At 40.6% G+C, this 22778-nt stretch overlaps 1 protein-coding gene across 1 annotated transcript in view; it reads left to right on the top strand.

Moving 5' to 3' along the window:
• si:ch211-140l13.3 (centromere protein J) overlaps positions 1-2062 on the top strand; it is a 334615-nt gene extending 332553 nt beyond the window's left edge. The window contains exons 19-20 of the mRNA XM_041206857.1: positions 912-1032; positions 1873-2062. Coding sequence (XP_041062791.1) covers positions 912-1032; positions 1873-2062 — 311 coding nt within the window. The remainder of the gene's footprint in view (positions 1-911; positions 1033-1872) is intronic.
• The last annotated feature ends 20716 nt before the right edge of the window (positions 2063-22778 follow it).

Here is a 22778-nt window from a genome sequence, read left to right as displayed (position 1 = left end):
CCTATTCAAATCCCTTCTTTAATTAGCTGCATCTTTTTAAAAATTCACCTGCTCCTAAACTAACATGCTCCTTCCACAAGTCCAAGTATATATCTGAAGCTATGCATAACTATGATCATGGGCTGACTACAGAAAACTGGATACAGCATTTGGTGCAAATTTGCACTTGTTTCAAAACATTTAGGAGTAATCTGCATATACATTCAAAAATCCAGACTTGTATGTCAGAAAACTATTGAACTGCGGGACATCAAGAATGAACTTCCATTTATATAGCACCTTTCAGGTCTTCAAGATGTTCCAAACCACTGCACAAATAATAAATCTGATTTTAGGTGTCATTACTTTTCTATTGTAAGACATATGTGGTTGTCAATTACGCAGAGACAGCAAAAAGATAAATGTTTTGGTGGCAGTGTCTGATGGCTAAATTTTGATTCAGAGAATTTCAATAATCTTCTTTGAACAGTGCCATGGAATTATGTATACCTACCTGAAAAGATAGACAGCCACAAGTAAACATCTAATCCTAAAAGCGATACCTCTGACAACAAAGAATTCCCTCAGTACTGCACTGAAATGTGAACCTAGATTATACATCCCCTGAAGTGGGGTTTGACTTAATGACCTACTAATTCAGAGACAAGACTACTACCACCTAAGCCAAGTTGACATTTTGACACCAGCATGTCTTTGCATCTGATGTCCAGATAAATGCACTTCCAGCAGGAATCAGTGGAGAATCTTTGAAAGCTGGGGGGATTGATGTCAAATGTAATGAAACTGAAAATTGGCAGGTTATATTGCACCTATTGGTCTACTCCAACACTGTTAGCTCTTGCTTTTTTTATGTTTTCAAATAACACTTTTCTTATGATCTTGGTGAAATGTTATTATTCCTTGTTTTTCAGAAAAACATTACCCTGATGGTAAGAAGAAAATACTATTTCCAGACCAGACAGTCAAACATCTTTTTCCTGATGGTCGTGAGCAGAGCATATTCCCAGATGGAACAATAGTGAATCTGCAGAAGTAAGTGAATTTTTCCCATATTTTCCTGCTGAATTATGTCTCTCTCCTATTCCCCCCGTGGAAGTAAGTTTATTTCTCTGCTATTCTCTCTGAGTTGTTGCATGTTCACACCCACCTGATATATTTACCTTCAGCTCTTGGCTGAGGTCCATTTTGCTTCTGTCCCTCTATCTATCTGGTCCAAATTACACTTGATAGCTTTTCCTTGTTAACTCATTATTCATGATTTATTATGTACATTCTTGTCCTGAAAATATTCAGAGTTTCTTGCAAAACTATTGTCATTGTTTTCACACCATTGAGAATTAACTAATTTCCAAATGTAATATTCATGCATTGGAAATATTACTTTCCCAGCTACCCACATAGAAGCAAACAAACCCCAGAACCTACATCCCCTTCTGTAGGACCCTGCACCCTGTCATTTCTACTTTCCCAAACTCCACTGGTTCCCTGTGACTCAGTGAACTAACTTAATTCAACATCCTTATCCCTGCTTTTAAACTCTCCATGCCTTGCCACACACTACCTCAGCTGTCTGCTCCAGCCATAAATATTTGCATGGGTTTTTCATTCCTCAGGTTACTGTCAGATTATTCTTTGTTCCCTTCTCCCTCCATGCCTTTAAGTACATGCTGATCAAGATACTGGTTATTGTTGCTCTTGTAAGAAATTGGCTAAAAACTTTTAGCTGCATCAATACCTGATGGTACCCAATAAAGTAACCATGTCAATTTTACGCACAGATCCTTTATGTCTTTCTTTCCCAAAAAGTTACTATTTGGTGTTAAAGTTCCACAATCAAGGTGTTCAGTTTCTGAACATTTGATTCTTTCTTAGAAATGGAGATAAAATTATTGAATTCAACAATGGGCAAAGGGAGATCCACACATCTCAGTATAAGCGCAGGGAGTACCCTGATGGAACCATAAAGACTGTGTATTCTAACGGGCGGCAGGAAACAAAGTACTCCACAGGACGTGTCCGAATAAAAGACAAAGAAGGAAACATCATTCTTGATAAAAAGTGAATGAAGAAGCATCTGTTTTGTGCTGTATTGAATGGTTGTGTGAGATCTAGTGGGGGTAGGGGAGTAAAGTCCAACTGAGTTGCAGTAGTTGTGTTCCAGCAAAACAATCCAATGATTTAATCCTGATTTCAATTATTTTTTAAAGATTTGCATTCACTACAAAATATTCCTTACCCAGGATCTGAGCCATAACCTCATGTGCATAACAACAAATTTGTTGATTTGGATAAATAATGCATCTTTCTGTGCACAGGGAGTGGACTTTCATTAGAAAAAGACTGATATTGAAAATATGTAAGTGATACCTTTGAGTGACTTTACTCCTGATAGAGGATTGCCAACCCCTTGGATTGCCCCTTAGCCTCCTGGAGTACCCTATTAAAGAGGACTGTTACAAACAACCCGGAAGAAAAACCATAGGGACATTAAAATCGTGTTTTTCATTTTTGTTTTTGGTTATAAAAATATTAGAGAAGGACAATAGAGCTGGTTATTAACTGGGTGGGCCAGTTGGAGATGGGATGTTATGTGATAAAACCACCAGGCATACATCCAACCAGATATGCCAGATCTACCCTGATGTTGTTATTGTTTTATTCTATAGTTATTACTGTTAATTTATCACATTTCCTTATTCACCATGTGTAAATAAGATGATATTCTTTTTTAACTTCCCATGCAACACCCTGTGTGCAATCACAAAAAACAAATGAGAAATATTGGGAACGTAGGACCTCACAGTATATTGAAAATTTATCAGGGAAAATAATTAATCTCAAAAATATTATTTTTCAGAATATTTTTGTCTACCCTTTACCGTTACATAGAATTACCTAAATTACATAGAATGTACAGTGCAGAAACAAGCCATTCAACCCAACTGGTGTTCATTTCCATTTGCAGCATCACAGATAATGAAGCAACCTGTGCCTGCCGACAGCAAGATCTGGACAATATTCAGACTTTGTCAGATAAATGGCGAGTAATATTTGTGCCACGCAAGTATCAGGCAATGACCAGCTCCAACAAGAGAGGTCTAACTACCCCTGCTTGATATTCAATGACATTACCATCACCGAATCCCCCACCATCAACATCCTGGGGATCACATTGATCAGAAGCTTAACTGGACCAGCCATATAAATATTGTAGTTACAAGAGCAGGTCAGAGGCTGGTTGACTCTTAAATGCCCTGAAGGGCAATGGGATGGGGAAAAACTGCTGGCCTAGCTGGTGAAGCCCACATCCCAAGGACAAATGAAAAAAAAACACTCGAGTGAGTAACTCACCTTCAGTCTCCCCAAAGCCTTACAGGGCACAAGTCAGGAGTGTGAAGATTTTTCCCCACTTGTCTGGATGAGTGTAGCTCAAACAACACTCAATTCCATCAGGTCAAAGCAGCCTGCTTGATTAGCACTCCATCTACCACCTTAAACATTCACTTTTTCCACAATAGCTGTAGTGCAGCAACTTTCCAAGGCTTCTTCAACAACAGCTCCCAAAATTGTGAATTCTACCACCTAGAAGGTCAAGCAATCAGGCCAATGGGAACACTATTACCTGCATGTCCCTCTCCAAGTGACATACCATCCTTTCTTCATCGTCACTGGGTTAAAATCTTGGAACTCCTTTTCTAACAGGTGTACCTTCACCACATGAACTGCAGGCATTTAAGAAGGTGGTGTACCACCGCCTGCCTAATAGCAGTTAGGGATGGACAATAAATACCGACCTTGCCAGTGACACCCACATCCCATGAACAAATAAAAAGAAAGTTCATGCTGATGTTAAGTCCATGTAAGCCTTCAGTCCCTCTCCCCCTACCCTTTTCAAGACAACCTTCTATTCTTTTCTTCCTCATGGGTTTTTCTAGCTTTCCCTTATGCTATTCACCTCAATTGTTACATATGAGAGCAAGTTTCTCATTGGGTAAATAGGTGTCTTCAGCATTCCCTACTGGATTAATTTAGTGACTATCTTACATATGACCCCTAGTTTTCATCTCCCCACAAGTGGCAAAATAATGTTCATAGAATTAATGAAATATTCCATCAGTCTAATTGTGTCATGAGCTTTACTGAGATGATTTATTCAGATCTGCACTGTTTGTGAAATAAACTTAAATAATACATTGTAACTAATGTCATGTTCTGTTTTGTTAACCACCCTCCCCAATTTTACAATTTATTTTCTGATATAGCCGGTTCAAAAACAAGAACTCAAAATAATTGTATCTTTAAAGCGGTGCTATTTACACATGAGCCTATACAACATCATGTAAGTGGTTCCTGTTGATAAATAAACGATGGTACATGGGTACCTACTGAAGGCAGCAGTCCACAGCTGTGATGTTATGTAAAGTATGTAAGCTTTGTAACTAGTACATTATTCTGATGGCGAGTTTTACAGCTTCAACAATTAAATATTAATACATTTTGACCATAATTTTAAAGAATACCTGCGGTGAAAATTGAGTTTTAATAATATTGTTTTTCAATTAAATATTTTTAGTTGCCTAATTTAAAAAATAATTGTATATAAGATGGCAACTACTGGATAACAATGACAAAAGAAGTATGGAATGAACCCAGTATTCTGTAACCTCCAGATTTGACTATTTCAGTGGTCTCTTGCCCAGCAGCCCATCTTCTTCCCTGCATTAATTTCAGCTCATCCAAAGCTGCCTATATCCTAACTCTCGTCAAGTCTTGTTCAACCATTGCCCCTATGCTTGCTGGCCTACATTGGTTCCTGGATCAGCAACACTTCCAGTTGGATTTTCACTACCCAGCTGAGTAGCTCAGGTTAGGAAATTTCCTGACTCAGCAGACCCATCTCGGTTTAAAGGGCCTCATCCCACCCAATTTTCGCTCCAGGCCAGATGGTCTGTCAGTTGAAGTAGTTCAGCAGGAAGTTTCTTTAACTCTGACTGATGGTTTCAGCTTATTTTTGGCCTGAGTTTTTCCCTCATTGAGCGGCCAGGAAACGGACCCCTGACCACGATTGGCCCCCTGAAAAGCTCAACACTGCCAGGGTGGAGGTGGGAAAAGGTGGGTGATAATGTCACTGGGCGCAGTTGAGCACTGCAAGAGAGCTCCAGCAGACAGCTGCTTCAGGGAGCTGCAGACCCACAAATAATAAAATAAAGCTCTAAACAGCTGCAAAAAAATGCCCATGCACCTGAAAGCATATCTCATAAAAATGCTGTGCCTAAATATTTCTTTTTATTTTATTTCCTAACGGAGATTCCATCCCCCTCTTGGATGAGGTTTCATGAAAAATGTAAAGGCCGCCTCACTTATTCACCCATCTGTCAACTGTAAGGCTGGACAAGCCATGAAAAATCACAGACAATTGTGCTGTTAATGGGTGTAATTGCCCAATTAATTGTCGGCAGGTGCGCTGCTGAATTTTGTGCGCGCCTGCCAAGCAAAATATCGCGCGAGCACACGATGATGTCAATACGCTCAACTGACGTCATCTTGCATGATTTTACACCTGATTGGGTCCGGTGTGCGCCTGCCCGCGAGACATAAAATTCTGCCCTTTGTTTCATTTTGAAGGGCTGGGATTTAAATAACTTCAGATAATGGCACTTAAACGGATTTTATCTGCCCTTCAAGAACATTTACGCCTGCTCATAAATTTGTGGCTCCCACACTCTGGTTTAAGGCCCTTGGAACATCAAAAATAGGGCTGTTTGAACTCTGCTCCAATTTCAAATGGGCCTGCTGAGTTCAGGTTTCCCACCAGTGTGATTGATTACCCACCTCCTTGTCCAATAGTAAAAGTGGGATCATTGGAAATGGGAACAGGACTTCTACACCGGGGAAGGGAGAGTGGTATTAAATCGGGTTCGCCAACCGCAGAAACAGATTATTGGTGGCCACGGGTGGGCAAGTGCTGAGGCAGGCTGGATAGAGGGCATGCCTTGATTCTCTGAGACTTTGTCCCAGTTGTTTTAAAAGTTGTTAGGCCCTCTAGCCCTCACGCCTCACACTCCCTCATGCCCACCCACTCCCCATGCTCCTCCATGCCAAATCATGCACCCCACCCACCCCCAAGCCCCCTCATGCCCCCATGCCAACTCATGCCCCTCATACCTCCATGTCCTCTATGCCACCTTGTACCACCATGCCACCTCCATAGCCACTCTCACTCAGTTTTCGCCATAGGCAGGCCTCAGAAACCATGTGGAAATGAAAAATATTAAACTTCTAACAATCTAATAGAGCTCTCATTCATACACACTTTATACAGAGAAATGTAATTAATGAAACCCATTCAAAGATTTAAAATCCTAATAGTCCCTTTAAACTTTCAATCAAAATGTGAACTCAGCCCACCCCTCCCTGCCCCCTTTGAGTTAAGTGCTCTTGAAACTCAGCAAAGCATTCATTATGACCTTAGCTGTAATAACAACCCTTTGGAATTGTCAACAAAGAACTCTATTGAAACGGCAGGAAATTATGGCATTGTTTTTTATAACCTAGGCTAGATGGCCTGTCAATCAAAGTAGTTTCTTTAACTCTAACTGATGGTTTCAGCTTGCTTTTGTTTCATTTTAAAGGGCTGGGATTTAAATAACTTAAGATGATGGCACTTAAACAGACTTTATCTGCCCTTCAAGAACGTTTACATCTACTCATAAATTTGTGACTCCCACACTATGGTTTAAGGCCCTTGGAACAGCAAATATGGGGCTGTTGGAACTCGGTACCAATTTTGAATGGGCACGCTGAGTTTACGTTCCCTACCATGTGTGATTCACATCCCACTCCCTTCCCCAACAGCAAAAATGGGATCTAGTGGAAATGGGAGCAGGACTTCCCCATCCGGGTTCTGCCCATCTTTTTTAAAGGTCTCCGGAGACAGCCTGATTCCACACAAATCTGGCAGTTTGATATTGAAATTCTCATCCTTGTGTTAAAATCCCTCTTTGGCCTCACCATTCTCTACTTTTCTAATCTCCAGTGCTACAATCTTCTGCATTCCTCCAATTTTGGCCTTCTGCACACCCTGTCTTCAGCTACCTAGGCCTTAAGCTCTGGAATTCCCTCCCTAAACCTCTCTGCCTCTCATTTTCTTTTAAGATGCTCCATTAAAACTATCTCTTTGAGGAACCTTTGAATCGCCTGTCTATAATCTTCTTTTGTAGTTAGTGTCAAATTTTGTGATGTGCCTTGGGATGTTTTACAATGTTCAAAGTCATATATTAATTGCAAGTTGATGTTGTTATTTGCTAGCAAACCTGAGAGACTTGGATATATTGTGCTTAGGAAAATAATAACTATCAGATTAATTTCAGTGATTCTTATGAAGTGATGTTCAGCACTTACAAAGAAAAACATTAATCTGAACACTCCCTCTTAATATTTAAATATCACTTAACTTGGATCAAAAAAATATTGTATAGTAACAGGAGTAGGCCCCTCTAACCTGTTGTATAATTCAGTAAGATAATGTCTGGTCTGCACCTAAGTCCATATACCCGTCTTTGTCCCATACCCCTTCATATCTTTGGGTGATAAAAATCTATCAATCTCAGATTTAAAATCAACAATTGACCATTTGATTTAAAATCAACAATTGACCATTTGATCATTTACCATTTGCAGTAGAGGGACCAAACTTCTACCACCCTCTATGTGTACAAGTGAATCCTAATTTCCCTTAAGAAAAAGACCGGCCCAATTGTTCCAATAACCCGCACCTTTATTGATTGAGGGAATAAACTCTGTAGGGGGGATTTTATGGAGGCATCAGGGGTCTAACCTGTTAACTGGAGAGCAGGCGAGAGATCCACATTCTCTCCTCTGGGAAGGCCAACCAGTATTCAATGCCCCTCAGGCAGTAAAGTGGCCACCACAGCTTAGGAGCCCGGAGGCAGAAGGGGAGTGGGTGACTGCCAGGCAGTCCAAGAAAATTAGGCAGGTAGTGCAGGAGTCCCCTGGGGTCCTGCTCACCAATTGGTTTTCCGTTTTGGATATCGGTGAGGTTGCTCGGAGGAGTGCAGTCATAGCCAAGTTTGTGGCACCACAGGTGGCTCTGCTGTTCAGGAGGGGAGGAAGAAGAGGAGAAGTGCAGTAGTGATGGGGACTCATTAGTTTGAGGAACAGACAGATGTTTCTGTGGCCGTAGACGTGACTCCAGGATGGTATGTTGCCTCCCTCGTGCCAGGACCAAGGATGTCATGGAGCATCTGCAGGACATTCTTCTGTAGGAGGATGATCAGCCAGAGGTTGTGGTCCATGTTGGTACCAATGACTTAGGTAGGAAAGGGGAGAGGTCCTGAAAGTAGATTTTGGGGAGCCAGGAAAGTGTTTGAAAAGCAGGAGCTCTAAAGCAGTAATCTCAGGATTACTCCCAGTCCCACGTACAAATGAATATAGAAACTGGAAACTTGAGCAAATTAACACATGGCTGAAAACTGGTGTAGGAGAGAGGACACCAGATTTCTGAGGCATTGGGACTGGTTCTGGGGAAGGTGGGATCTGTACAAGTCGGATGGTCTTCAGCTGAAATAGGATGGGAACGAATATCCTGGCATGGAGATTTGCAGCTTAGGAGCCTGGAAGCAAAAGGGGAATGGTTACTGCCAGGCAGTCCAAGAAAATTAGGCAGGTAGTACAGGAGCCCCCTGGGATCCCGCTCACCAATTGGTTTTCCGTTTTGGATATCAGTGATGTTGCTTGGAGGAGTGCAGTCAGAGCCAAGTTTGTGGCACCACAGGCGTTTCTGCTGTACAGGATTGGAGGAAGAAGAGGGGAAGAGCAGGAGTGATAGGGGACTCATTAGTTCATCAATTGGGATATGAACAGTGTGAAGGGTACACAGGGTGCAAAAATCTTGAACTGCATTCAAGAGAACATTTTTAGCCATCACGGAACAAGCCCAACGGGAGGTGGCATAATTCTAGATTTAGTATTAGGAAATGAAGCTGGGCAAATGGATGAAGTAGCAGTGGGTGACCATTTTGGAGGTAGTGACCATAATACAGTTAGATTTAGCATCATTATGGAAAAGGACAAAGATAGAACAGGAATCAAAGTTCTAAATTGGGGGAAGACAAATTTTACAAAGCTGAGAGTTGAGCTGGTGAGAGTGGACAGAATACAGCTATTAGAAGGAAAAGCTGTGTCAAATCAATGGGAGGCATTCAAAGGCAAGATTCTACATGCACAGTGTAGACATGTCCCCACAAAGAAAAAGGGTGGTACTGCCAAATCTAGAGCCCCCTGGTTATCCAGAAGCATACAGACCAAGATAAAGCAGTAAAAGAAAACTTAAAACGGTCACAAAAGATTTAATACTGTAGAAAGCCTAGAGGAGTATAGAAAGTACAAGGATGAAATAAAAATGGAAATTAGGAAAGCAAAGAGAGGATATGAGAAAATATTGGCAGGTAAAATCAAAGAAAATCGTAAGATGTTTTACATTAACAGCAAGAGAATAACAAAGGAAAAGGCAGGGCCTATCAGAGATGTACATGGTAACTTGTGGGTTGATACAGAAAATGTGGGCAGGGTTCTCAATGAGTACTTTGTCTCTTTCTTCACTAAGGAGGGCGATAATGCAGATGTTCAAGTTAAAGACGAGTGGGAAATATTAGATACAAAAAGTATAGTGAGAGAGGAAGTATAGGAGGGACTGGCATCCTGGAATTTGGATAAATCACCAGGTCCAGATGGATTGTATCCCAAGCTGTTGAAGGAAGCCAAGGTGTAAATAGCAGATGCTCTGAGGTTCATTTTCCAATCTTCACTAGATAGAGGCGAAGTCCCAGAGGATTGGAGGTCTGCAAACGTTGTACCATTATTTAAAAAGGGTGCGAGGGATAGGCCAGAAAACTATAGGTTGGTCAATCTGACTTCAGTGGTGGACAAATTATTAGAAACAATTCTGAGAGACAGGATAAACTGTCACTTAGAAAGGCATAGATTGATCAAGGACAGTCAGCATGGTTTTGTTAGGGGAAGATCGTGTATTACCAATGTAATCAAACTTTTGAGGAAGTAACAATGATTGATGAACGTAGTGTAGTGGATGTTGACTACATGGACTTCAGTAAGGCATTTGACAAGGTCCCACATGGCAGACAGGTCAGGAAAGTGAGATCTCATGGGATACAGGGGAAGGTGGTTGATTGGATCCAAAATTGGCTCAGTGAGAGGAAACAAAGGGTAATGGTCGATGGATGCTTTTTGGAAAACGGTTTCCAGTGGTGTTCCACAGGGTTCAGTGTTGGGGCCCTTGCTGCAGGTTGTATATATTAATGATTTAGACCTAAATGTGGGAGGCATGTTTGGAAAATTTGCAGATGACACAAAAATTGGCCATGTAGTTGATAGTGAAGAGATAGCTGTCGATTCCAGAAAGATATCAATAGTTTGGTTGAATGGTTGAAGAAGTGACAAATGGAATTCAATCCAGAAAAGTGGGAGGTAACGTATTTGGGGAGGGCAAACAAAGCAAGGGAATACTCAATAAATAGGAAGTTATTGAGAGGGGTTGAGGAAGTGAGAAACCTTGGAGTGCATGTCCACAGGTTCTTGAAGGTGGTAGGACAGGTGGATAAGGTGGTAAAGAAAGCATATGGGATGCTTTCCTTTATTGGGCAAGATATTGAGTGCAAAAGCAGGGATGTAATGATGGAACTATATAAAATGCTGGTTAGGCCACAGCTGGAATTTTGTGTACAGTTCTGGTCACCACATTACAGGAAAGACATAATTACTCTGGGAAAAGTGCAGAGGAGATCTACAAGAATGTTGCCAGGATTTGAAAATTGCAGTTATAAGGAGAGATTGGATAGGTTAGGGTTGTTTTCCTTAGAACAGAGGAGGCTAAGGGGTGACCTAATTGAGGTGTAAAAAATTAAGAGGGGCCTAGATAGGGTAGACAGGGAAGACTTGTTTCCCCTGGCTGAGGGTCAATTACCAGAGGGCATAGATTTAAGGTGATTGGTAGAAGGATTAGAGGGACATGAGGAAAAACTTTTTCACCCAGAGGGAATTCACTGCCTAAGTTGATGCTTGAGGATGAAATGCTCAACTCATTTAATAGGCACCTGGATCTGCATCTGAAGTGCTGTAACCTGCAAGGTTATGAACCAGGCGCTGGAAAGTGAGATTAAAATGAGCAGCTAGTTTCTTTTTTTGGCCAGCGCAGACACATTGGGCTAAATGGCCTCTTTCTGCACCGTAACTTTTCTATGGTTGTACTAGCAGGCCTTCCCTCAGATCAAGGACCCTGGCTGTAGAAATCCTGCCCCCAGAAAGCTGCCAGGCAGTCAGAGCCTGGCAGTTACTTTGCTCACCTGTGTCACCACAGCAGCAGTGTCTACTGCCAGAGCAATAGCCACCAGAAACCTAGGATTGAGGAGCTACCCAGGCCACAGGTAATTCATGGTGGGAGGGGTTACACAGAGTGGGGGTCGTGAGGGAGGGGGAAGGATGGCCAATAGCAAGGGAAGGGGGTATCTCTCATTGATCACCCCCACACCAAGGCCAATTTTTCAGACATTGAGTGCCTTTGAACAAGGAATACCCCCTGGGCTACCATTAGCAGCCTACACAGGTTTGTTTACCTTGTACACTGCATGTTGACAGGCCCAGCAGCTGGGCTAGTAACTATTTTGAGTACAAACACATTTTCCATCTGTTCCTATTCAGATGAAGTTACATTGTTTCATAGTTTTGCCATTGTGAGATTTGAACTCTTGATCTTGGGGTTACAAGCCCAGTTCCATAACCACTTGGCTATTTAGGCCAAGCTCAGCTGGGCTAGTACCAGTGGTGGTGGGATGAGGCCCTTAAGTGGTCATTAATTGGCCACTTGAATGCCCCAATTAGTAGCTGGGTGGGAAATCTGACACAGGCCTTACTGCCCTGGGCTTAATTTTGGCAGAGCTGGGAAGGCAGTGGATTGCTCGCACGTCACCCTCACACCTTATTAAATGCCCTTCCGACCTCCAATCACACCATGAGAGAGGACGTGAAATTTCCCTATTTTTTCTTCCCAATGTGCTCATCTCCCTCAGTCATGCATTGTGACAAAGTGGTCAGTTTTCTCCCATGCTTATCAATGCTTATCTGTGCCAGTTGCTCGGAGATGTGTGAAAGCAAGCCAGGGATGACATTTCCTACTGATTTCTCCTTCCCTTCCTGTGATTACTTTCACCACCCTCAGCCGTATAACTAAGATTAAGAGCTCAATTCAAGATTGGAGGACATCATCTTGCATTTCTCCACTCTACGGTATGGCACAGTGTTATGTGCTAGAAGCTCAGCTTCTAAATGAGACCATTGAAATAGAGCTGCCAAATATGTAGTTCCTTTGGATAACCCAGAAGTTCTGGTGTACTAGCTCATTCTTCCACCTCAGAAGCCAAGAATTTTGGTGCAATGCATAAACTACCGTTTGCAGAGGGGAAAGAAAAATTGATTGAACAGCCATAATCTGTGCTATGAAGTGTCTTTGGCAACAATGACTGTGTAAGCTTTCATGTTAGTATTCACTGTTATTTTTATCTCTTAGAGCCTGTCTTTGCCAGGTAACTTCACTTGGCCATGAATACAGCCTGGAGACCTCCTATTGGGTATATACTGAGGCTGAGATATTCATCACGCTGGATAACCTCTCTCTCTTTCACAGATCTGGGAATGGGGGTGGGTCACATTTCACGCATGCAGGTTTTATGGAGGCAGCCGACCATTTAAATCATTAGCTGTGTCCACCCAAGTGAGATTTTTGTAGTCTTGCAGTGTAAAACTTGAAGTGTGCAGATTGGACCTGATAGGAACAGGTCTGAACTTCGTGGATTCACTTACATAGCCAGGGTACTTTGGTGAGAACCCTTTAGAGAGGTAAGATACCCCTTTGGATCTGGTCCCAGGATACCTTTAGGGGAGGTCAGATGCCCTTTGGAATTGTTAAAAGGAGACATAAATGTGTGAAAAAGTGCACAAACTCATTACTGTCAAGCTCATTGGAACTGTTAACAGGCCTGTCAAAATCAACTATCAAAACTGTCAGAAGCTCCGGTCAAAAGGACCTGTCAAAGGGATCTGTCAAAAGTGTCAGAATCACCTGTCAATAAGGGGCAATGGGAAGTGGCTAAAGGGGCATAAGGTGTCATGGAGGGTATGAGGTATTATGAGGGTGGGTGATTCAGCATAAGTTGGCATAGAAGGTATGAGGGGTAATGGGGGTGGTGGAGGAGCATGAGGTGATGGGTTATCACAGATGGGGCATGGGATGGGAGAGGGGTGAGGGCTGGATGAATGTTTCATGTTTTACTCCTTATTTTTTAATTTTGGATGCAGTGTCAGAGGCCTGCATCTTTCTCAGTCCTTCCGGGTCGCCCATCCTGACTTCTAATCCAGCCCACACCACCCACACATCTGACACCCAGGCTGCCATTTTTAAAGGTCAGATTTGCAGAGCTGGAAATTCTCCCATCTCTGCGCACATGACCCAGGAGTAAATGCCTGGATTTAAATGTCTTTCCATGTTGACCACTAGAAAACATTCAAGAACAACCTAGGTGGCTATTTCAATATTTTCACACTGCTTTCACTTGGTGCCTTTCCAGGGCTGGATGAAATCACTCAGCATCTGGAACCAATAGACTCAGTTGGGGTAAATTTGATTTCTGATATCGGATCAGCACCCTGTTATACATCTCTGATTTAAAATTCATTTGACTTCAATGGTAATGAGAATTCGAGAGATGTATGATGTGCAGTTAATCCAGTATGGCCTGTTTACACTATCACCCAATCATAATTAATCCCAGTGCATAGTCATTTATCCCCTTAACAATATAACTTTTAAAGAGAATATTGGATAAAAATAAAAATAATTTAAAAAATGTTTTAACTAAATTAAAATGTGTTAATAAAGGAGTTTGATTAAAACTCCATTTTCACCCTACAGACTTAAAGTAGCTTTAAAACTAAATATCACATACCACATTGTATAGAAAAGTACTCTGAACTGTAAAACTTTGTAGGAATTTATTGCTGTTTGATTTATATTTCATGCAATTTTTATTTGTAACTTTTACTGTGTAACTTAATCTTTGTAAAATGTAAGTATTAGATAAAGATTAGAAGTGTTTTAATAACAAAACCTACGATCTACTTTCCATATCTATGTAATTCAATGGGTGTTTTTCCCTTTAAAATAGCTTCATTAGTTAATAGTAATCAATTGTTGTTCTCAACTTTTCATTTATAGCAATCATATCCAGATATGATCATGTTTTCTTTCAAATCTTAATGAAATTTTTAGAAGTATCATAAGTCATTAGTGATAATGTGATTGTCCTATCCTTTTAGTTTACTATTAAGCATATTGGTTACTGCTAAGCCCAAGAACAACTTGATTGTAACATGTTTAACATGGCACTGGACCAGAACAGATCGAGTGAAACTGGGGTTCAGCCATTTTGTACAATGACCCATTTGGCTGTGTTTGCCACATTAACGGTATATGGTAACTGCTACTGCTTGTTGGTTTTAAGCAATATAATTGGACCATGAAAATAACGTGGTTTAAATTTTCCATCTGTCCAAAGCAAGGACATAGGGAAGAAATTTTGGATCAGCGGGTAGGTGCGTGCCCAACCTGCTTGAGCGTGAAATGATGCGCATTGATGTTGGCTGAGTGTGCCGACATCAAGGCGCAGTCGTGCGATAGTTCAGTCAGCAGGCGTGCGCCGGATCCGGCAGCACACCCACTGACAATTAAAAGGCCTGTTAAGGCCATTAAGTAATCAATTAACTTAAATTTTTTGCTGCCTGTACAACCTAATGGTTGGCAGGCAGGCAAAAAGGCCAAGTGGCCTTTGCATTTTTTTGGAAAACTCATCCGCAGACGGGATGAGGTTTCCAAAGGCAAATAAAAATAAAACAAAAACTTTAATTTTTCATTAATAACGTCCCTGCTCATGTGACTCTGTCACATGAGGGGACATGATTCATTACATTTTTTTTTCATATCCCTTCATCTCCCTGAGACAGCACTCAGCACTGCCGCTCCTGTTTCACGCTGGGCAGGCATAATTGGCCCACCAGCGTGAAATCGCGGTCCGGTGCCGATCGTGGGCAGCGGTCAGCTTTCCTACCGCCCCCACCAAGCCCGCCCACCAAGGGCAAAATTCTGCCCATAATTAAAGCAGTTTTTATTTTCTTGAATGACAAAAAAATGTTACAAAATTATATAGGACAGGCAAATGGGCAATTAATTGGTAGGAAAATTATAAATAAACTAGAATGCAATGTAGATTATATAATATAAATATATAGTTTTACATATTTTGTAATCACGGGCAGAATTTTCTGCCTGTCGGGCGGGCGGGCCTGACCCAATCTCTGGCGGGCAGGGAGCCGATTCCCACCAGAGAAGTGGGCCCTGCTGCCATTTTACATGGGCGGGCCAATTAAGGCCCTCCCAGTGTGACATCTGGCAGGAAGCGCAATGCGCTTCCTATGCGGGTGGGGGGATTCCCCAAAAGGGATTCCCCGAAAGAGCGCACATCTCCCTGAGGCTAAGTGCTGCCTCAGGGAGATCGCTGACACTTTTAAAAATTATTAAAAATAGAAATTAAAAAAATCCTTAACATGTTCCCCTCATGTGACAATTTCACAAAATGGGACATGTTCATAAATTACAGTAAAACTTCATTGAACTGTCTAAAACCCTGCATGAAACCTCATCCTGCTGGCGGATGAGGTTTCATGTTTTCTCTATGTCACCAGGCCTGCCTGCCACTAACCTTAACCTTTAATTGTTAAATGATTCTGCCAATGGCCTCAATTGGCCATTGACAGGTCAGTGGGCACACAGCTGATTTTGCTTGCCCCGCCTTCCTGAAAATTTAAATGGGGGGGGATGACGTCAGGGGTTTCCCCAATGTCATCCCACATCATTTTACGCGTCGGCGAGTGGGCCCCACTCTCTGCTCACTGATGGCAAAATTCTGCTCATTGAAGCACTCTTTATTTCATCTGAGAAGCTAGTTAAACAAATGAAATGGCCACAGGAAAACTGGACATTATTATTACAGTCTAAGTTAGAAGGTAAGGTGCATGAGTATATGCTTCACTATCAGAAGGAAAGTCGATGAATTATGATGTGCTGAAAAAGCTGGAGGGAGGTGCATCAGATTGTTACCTCATTTTGAGTGCATATGAGTTGGTTCCTGAAGCATATTAGCAGAAATTTAGGAATATGAGAAAACAGCCCGGGCAAACTTATATTGAGTTTGAAAGAGTAAAACAAATTAAATTTTGACCGGTGAATATGGGTGTTAAAAAATAGAAACAATGTGTGTAGCTCTTAGGGAAGTAATTCTTTTGGAAGAATTTAAAGATTCAAGCCCTTTGGTAGTGAGAGCTCATGTGGAGGAACAGAGGGTTGATTCTGTAAGACAAGCAGCAGAGATAGCTGATGACTACGAATTAGTTCATTGAGCTAAACCTTTTTGATCATCACCCTTTCAAATTGGAAAAGGATAGTAAGTGAGAAGGTGAAAGGAAGATAGGTAGTCAGAGAAGAGAAGGAGTAGCTGGAAGTTCCCAGGAAGTTTTCTCTCAGAATAAAAAGAAAGGTGCTGAAGGTAGAAGTGACATTCGAAAATTGAGGTGTTTTCATTGTGATAAAGTGGGGCACATGAAGTCAGTGTGTTGGAGGTTGCAGGAAAAATCTGTTGGAATATGTGGGGTACAGAAAAGCTCTGGAAGTAAAAGTGCTGTGGGTCCTGAGGTTCAGGCACTGGTGAAACAGGGAGAATCAGTGATTGGTGAAGAAATGCGAATGTGTTCACAGTTTACTCAAGAGAATTCTGAGGTGCAGGTTGCAGAAATGTTTAAAGATTTTATGTGTGATGGGAAATTCTTTCCACGTGTACAGGGTGGAGTAGGTAAAGATGTTAAAATTTTAAGAGACACAGTGGCTAGTCAATGTTTAAAGTTGTGGGATGGTGATATTTGTTGTTCAAAGGGAGTATTGCAGGAGCAGGTAATAATAAGTGGGGTTCATGGAGATGCTTAACCTATTCCATTGTGGAAGGTAAATTTAAAGAGCAAATGGAGGACAGGTGAAGTAATAACTGGAGTGGTGGAAAAATTGCCCATTCCAGCGGTTCACTTTATTCTGAATAATGATATAGCTGGATCGCAAATGTGGATGATGCCTATGGTAGTTGAGCAGCCTGTAGAAGTGTTTTCAACGGAGGTGCAACAGAAGAAACATCCTGGATTGTTTCCTGATTGTGTTGTAACAAGATCAAAGGGAAGAACAAGAAAAACGAGATAGGCAGGCGTTTCAAAGGCAATAAGAAGGTGTCAAAATCAAATAGCCGGCACTGTGTTTGATAACATTGTTCAGGAGGGAGGAATACAGGATAATTCAGCTGATGTATTTAACTCAAGGTGCTTAATGGAGTTACAGAAAAACAATTTGCAATTAAAGCAGTTATATCAAAACTTATTCAGAAACATAAGCAAAATGTGTTCCAGTATATTATTACATTCAGAAGATATTTTAATGAGAAAATGGAGGTTGGATCATCTCTCAGCAAATGAAAGCTTGAGGGAGGTGCATCAGATTGTTATCCTATTTGGGTATAAAAACGAGATTCTGAGAATTGCTCATGAAATTCCAATGGAGGGACATTTAGGAATTAGAAAAATCCAGGAAAAGTTACAAGGATATTATTTTTTTTTATTGGCCAGGATTGCATAGGGATGTAGTCAAATTCTGTAGACCTGTTATACTTGTCAAATAACAGGAATATACAAGCAGTGATTAAGTCAGTGTCTTTAATCCCAATACCAGCATTTGAAGAACTTTTTACCAGTGTTATAATTGATTGTGTAGGACCCCTTCCTAAGACTAAAAGTGGAAATTAGTATTTACTGACAATAATGGATGTATCTACCAGGTTCCCTAAAGCGATACCTTCAAGAGATATTACAACTAAGAAGATTGTAGAGGAGTTAATTAAATGTTTTACAAGATATGGTTTACCTAAAGAAATAAATCAGACCAGGGGTCAAACTTCATGCCACAGCTGTTTAAGGAAATAATGAACTGTTTGGGGATAAAACAATTTAAGTCAACAGCTTCATTCGGAGTCAAAAGGAGCTTTGGAAAGATGGCATCAAATTTTAAAAACTATGATGAGAACATTCTGTCAGGATTATTCACAGGCTTGAGTTACAGGAATTCCATTCTTGTTATTTGCTATTAGAGACGCTCCTAATGTGTCAACTGGTTTTAGCCCTTTTGAACTAGTTTATGGTCATGAGGTATGGGGAACATTGAAATTGACTCATGAGAAATTGGTGGGTCAAAAGTCAGAAACTATTCTCCAGGATTACGTATCAAATTTCACGGAAAAATTGAACAGAGCATGTGAATTGGCTAAGGAACATTCAAACATATCATAGCAAGTGATGCAAATGAAGGCAGATAAGAATGCTAAAACTCGAAGTTTTGTTTCTGGAGAGAAAGTACTAGTTTTGTTACCAGCACTAGGTGATTCATTAAATGCAAAATTTCGTGGGCCTTACAGGACTGAAAAGAAATTGAGTGAAGTAAATTATTTAATAAATAATCCAGATAGAAGAAAGAAGTAGAGGGTGTGTCATGTAAATATGCTTAAAAAGTACTTTGACAGGGAAGAGGAACAAAAAGAGATGTTAGTGATGGCAGATGATGAGAAAGAGGTAGAAGTGCAGGACTCTGAAATTGCTTTTCCTCTAATAAAATTGGATAATGAGGGGGTGCTTGAAAATTTAAATGAAACATTGAGTTATCTTCCAAGCAAGTGTCAAAGTGATTTGGAAAAGTTATTGTAATCACACAAGCCTATTTGTGGAAATAAGTTGGGAAAGACACATTTAGCTTTACATGATGTCTCAGTACAAATTTCATCTTCAATAAAGCAGCAACCTTATGGAGTAAATCTGGCAAAGTTATCACAAATACAAAAATAAATTGATTTCATGCTTCAAAATTATATCGTGGCAGTAACTGGAGTTCGCCTATTATACTGATACTGAAACCGGATGGAACACAAAGACTATTGAATAGTGAATGCGATGACTAAAGCGGATTCATATCCATGGTTGGAAGATTGCATTGAGAAAGTGGGACAATCGAAATTTATCACAAAGATTGACTTGCTAAAAGGATATTGGCAGGTACTGTTGTCGGAGAGAGCAAAGGAGATATCAGCTTTTGTAACACCAAGTGGACTATATCAATTTAAAGTCATGCTAATTGGTATGAAGAATGCACCTATGACATTTCAAAGACTGACAAAGTAATTGCAGGTCTAAGTAATTGTGCTGTTTATATTAATGATCCAATCATTTTCAGTCAGACATGGGAGGAGTATTTGCAGCATCTGGAAGAATTTTTTACTCCATTGCAAGAAGCTAATTTGGTGATGAACTTGGCTAAAAGTGAATTTGCAAAAGCGCAAGTTACATATCTAGGCCATACCGTTGGACATGGTAAGGTGGCTCCGAGAGATGTGAAATTCGTGGATTTCCCAGTGCCTACAACAAAACGAGAATTTTTGAGATTTCTGGGCATGAGTGGGTTGTACTGGAAATTTGTACTAAATTTTAGCCGTGTGGTTGTTCCACTGACTGAACTATTAAAAAGGAACAAGAAGTTTCAATGGACACTGGAGTGTTAGAAGTCATTTGATAGTTTGAAAACTGTATTAACTACAACACCAGTGTTGGCAGTACCCAATAATACCAAGCAATTTAAGTTGGCCGTTGACACAAGCGACATAGGCATTGGGGCTGTACTGTTACAAGAAGATGACACTGGAGGTGAAAAATTAGTAGGGTATTTTTCACGGAAGCTGAATGTACAACAGAGAAGATATTCAATGATCAACAAAGAGCCTGTTTGGCGTTAGCATTGCAACATTTTGAAATTTATGTTGCAAACAATTCATCAGAAACAAATGTTTATACAGACCATAACCTTTGAAATTTTTGGACAAATTTGAGACAAAAGTGCAAGGCTTTTCAGATGGCGTTTATTATTACAACCATTCAAACTATGGATTATACATATTGCTGGAAGAGAAAATCTGTTCACAGATGCATTATCAAGAGTTTGAAGCTTAAAGGAAAATTGGACATTTTTAAAACTCTGGACACTAAACTGGAGTGATTTCTGTTGATATCAAGGGCTTTTATGTATATGTTGTTATGATAATGCATACATCTGGTAACATAATAGTGTAATAAGTCACAGAGATAGTATGAGATGGGTTATTACAAAATGAAGCCGTCTTTTAGAATTATGACACTTCATTTTTCGATAGGAAGAGAGATGTCATGAAGCTATTAAGGTATAAAATGTAATTGGAATTTTTTTTTTAAATAGAGGTTTAGTCTGAGGGTGTGTCTGTGTGTGTTTTAATTGGATTAAAGCCAGCTAGTCTGGCTGCTTTGTAAACAGAAAGGTAAAGAGTATATTTGCATTTTGTTGAATAGAGCATTCAAGAGTGGGAGTGAAATCTTGCACCTAGCTTGGAGTACCAATCAATGTTTATATTACTAATAAAATTGGAAAGGAGTTTTATTGTTAGAAGAGGTGGAGTTCAAAAGGGCTGGTGATATGATGAGAATTTACATTCAAACAGAAGTGATGGGTATAACAGAAAATAGTTTTCTGCATGCAGGGCAGAGGCATGTAATATCAAAGCAGCTGCAAGCCTACAACTGTCTACAAAGGAACCAAATTGAAAGGAAACTCATTTTGAATCTGTAAGGTGAAAGTGCTTCGCCTGGTATCTGCTTGAAGTCTATGGGTTGTTGTTGCCTTAGTGGAGATTAGTTTGGGAATGTGTTAAAAAATTATGATAGTAGTAATTTGTAGCCATGTGTATATTTTTAACTTGTGTAAATTAATAAATGCCTCATGTAGTTCGATATAAAAACCTCTGGAGAACTGGCGGTCTTATTCCTGAATTTAGAGCTTCATCTCAAACATACCTCTTGAAAATATAGGTTATGACAGTTGTTTAAAGTTTCCCTCTGGGATTTTAAATAACAACCTTTACCAACTGCAGTGTCATAACACCAGAACTGAATGCAATACTCCACCAAATGCACTGCAGAACTCACCAAGACTCCTCAGGCAGCACCTTCCAAACTCACAACCGCTATCATCTAGAAGGACAAGGGCAGCAGATCCATGGTAACATCACCACCTAGAAGTTCCCTTCCAAGCCATCCTGACTTGGAAATATATTACTGCTCCTCCACTGTCGCTGGATTGAAATCCTGGAACTCCCTCCCTAATAGCACCGTGTACCTACACCACAGGGACTGCAGCAGTTCAAGAAAGCAGCTCACCCCTACCTTCTCAAGGGCAATTATGGATGGGCAATAAATGCTGGCCTAGCGAGCGACGTCCACATCATGTAAATGAATAAAAAAAAGTTGGGGCCTAATCAGAAGTTTTATAGAGGTTCACCATAATTGTCCTGATTTTGTGCTTAATACCTTTCTTTATGAAACCCAAGATCCCATATGATTTGCTAACCACTCTCTCAATGACCTGTCACCTTCAGCAATCGGTGTACATGTACGCTCAAGTCTCCCTATTCCTGCATTCTCTTTAGAACTGTGCCATTAAGTGTAAATTGCCTCTCCTTCTGCCAAAATGCATTATCTCAGGCTTCTCTATATCCTATTCAATCTGCCATTTGCCTGCTCATTCTGATGGCTTATCTATGACAGGTGGCAGGCAATTTGTATCATCCTCACTGTTTGCTTAATGAGAGATTATGAGGTCAGAAACTCCGCTCAGGGCCAAAGTGGACTCTGTGATTGGTAAGGTTGAGCCTGAAACGATGGACAGGAAAGAGGATAGAATCAGTGGTGAGGGAACAAAATTTGTGCTCAAAGAGTGGGGACACAGTCTTTCAGCCTCCCCATTATTTATTTGGACAAAATTGCAACTAATCCAGGATTGGATATCAGACAAGCAGCCTAACAACACAGAGGTAGTTAAGGGTTGAGAGGAATAGTGGTGAGGTTGAATTAGTGCTGTCAGTGTACATATCTTTGGATCAGTATTATGTCACTGAGCATGTGGATGGGAAATAGGAGACGGCTGAGAATTGATCCTTGAGACACTCCAAAGGTAATAGTGCAAGGGCAAAATAGAAGCTATTACAGATTCTGTGTCTATTACTTGATAGGGAAAAGTAGCACTGGCTGAGATTACTACTCCTGCCCCTAATTCGTATGTTCGTATGTTCCTCTCACACTGATTGACTTATAAATAATATACAAACTATTGTTAAAATCAGCACTCTCAAAAAGCCGAGAGATGCTGGTTAAATGGCAATAAACACACCATGGTAGTCAATACTAAATTACTTCCTGGGGCCTGTGTTTGTGACAAAAGTAAACGGGGAACTGATTCATTAAAAACTGAAGCATTAAAAAAAGTCTAGCAGGATACTGGCATTGCAGTTTTTTACTATAGCAACTGAACTGGTGCAGCTTCAAAGGATATTTTTTAACTTAAAAGGTAATTGTATCACACAATGTTTTATTTCAAATGTGTAGGAAAGTTAGCTCTAATTTAAGGACGTCAGTGCACCTTTTTCATTGTTTGCTTGGATAATGGGAGAATGAAAACACACCTGCAGCGTACAGAA

Source organism: Carcharodon carcharias, chromosome 2 (assembly GCF_017639515.1).
Source record: "Carcharodon carcharias isolate sCarCar2 chromosome 2, sCarCar2.pri, whole genome shotgun sequence".
Lineage (NCBI taxonomy): Eukaryota > Metazoa > Chordata > Chondrichthyes > Lamniformes > Lamnidae > Carcharodon > Carcharodon carcharias.
Note: the sequence above shows the minus strand (reverse complement) of the source record. Positions and strands in the feature narration are given on the sequence as shown.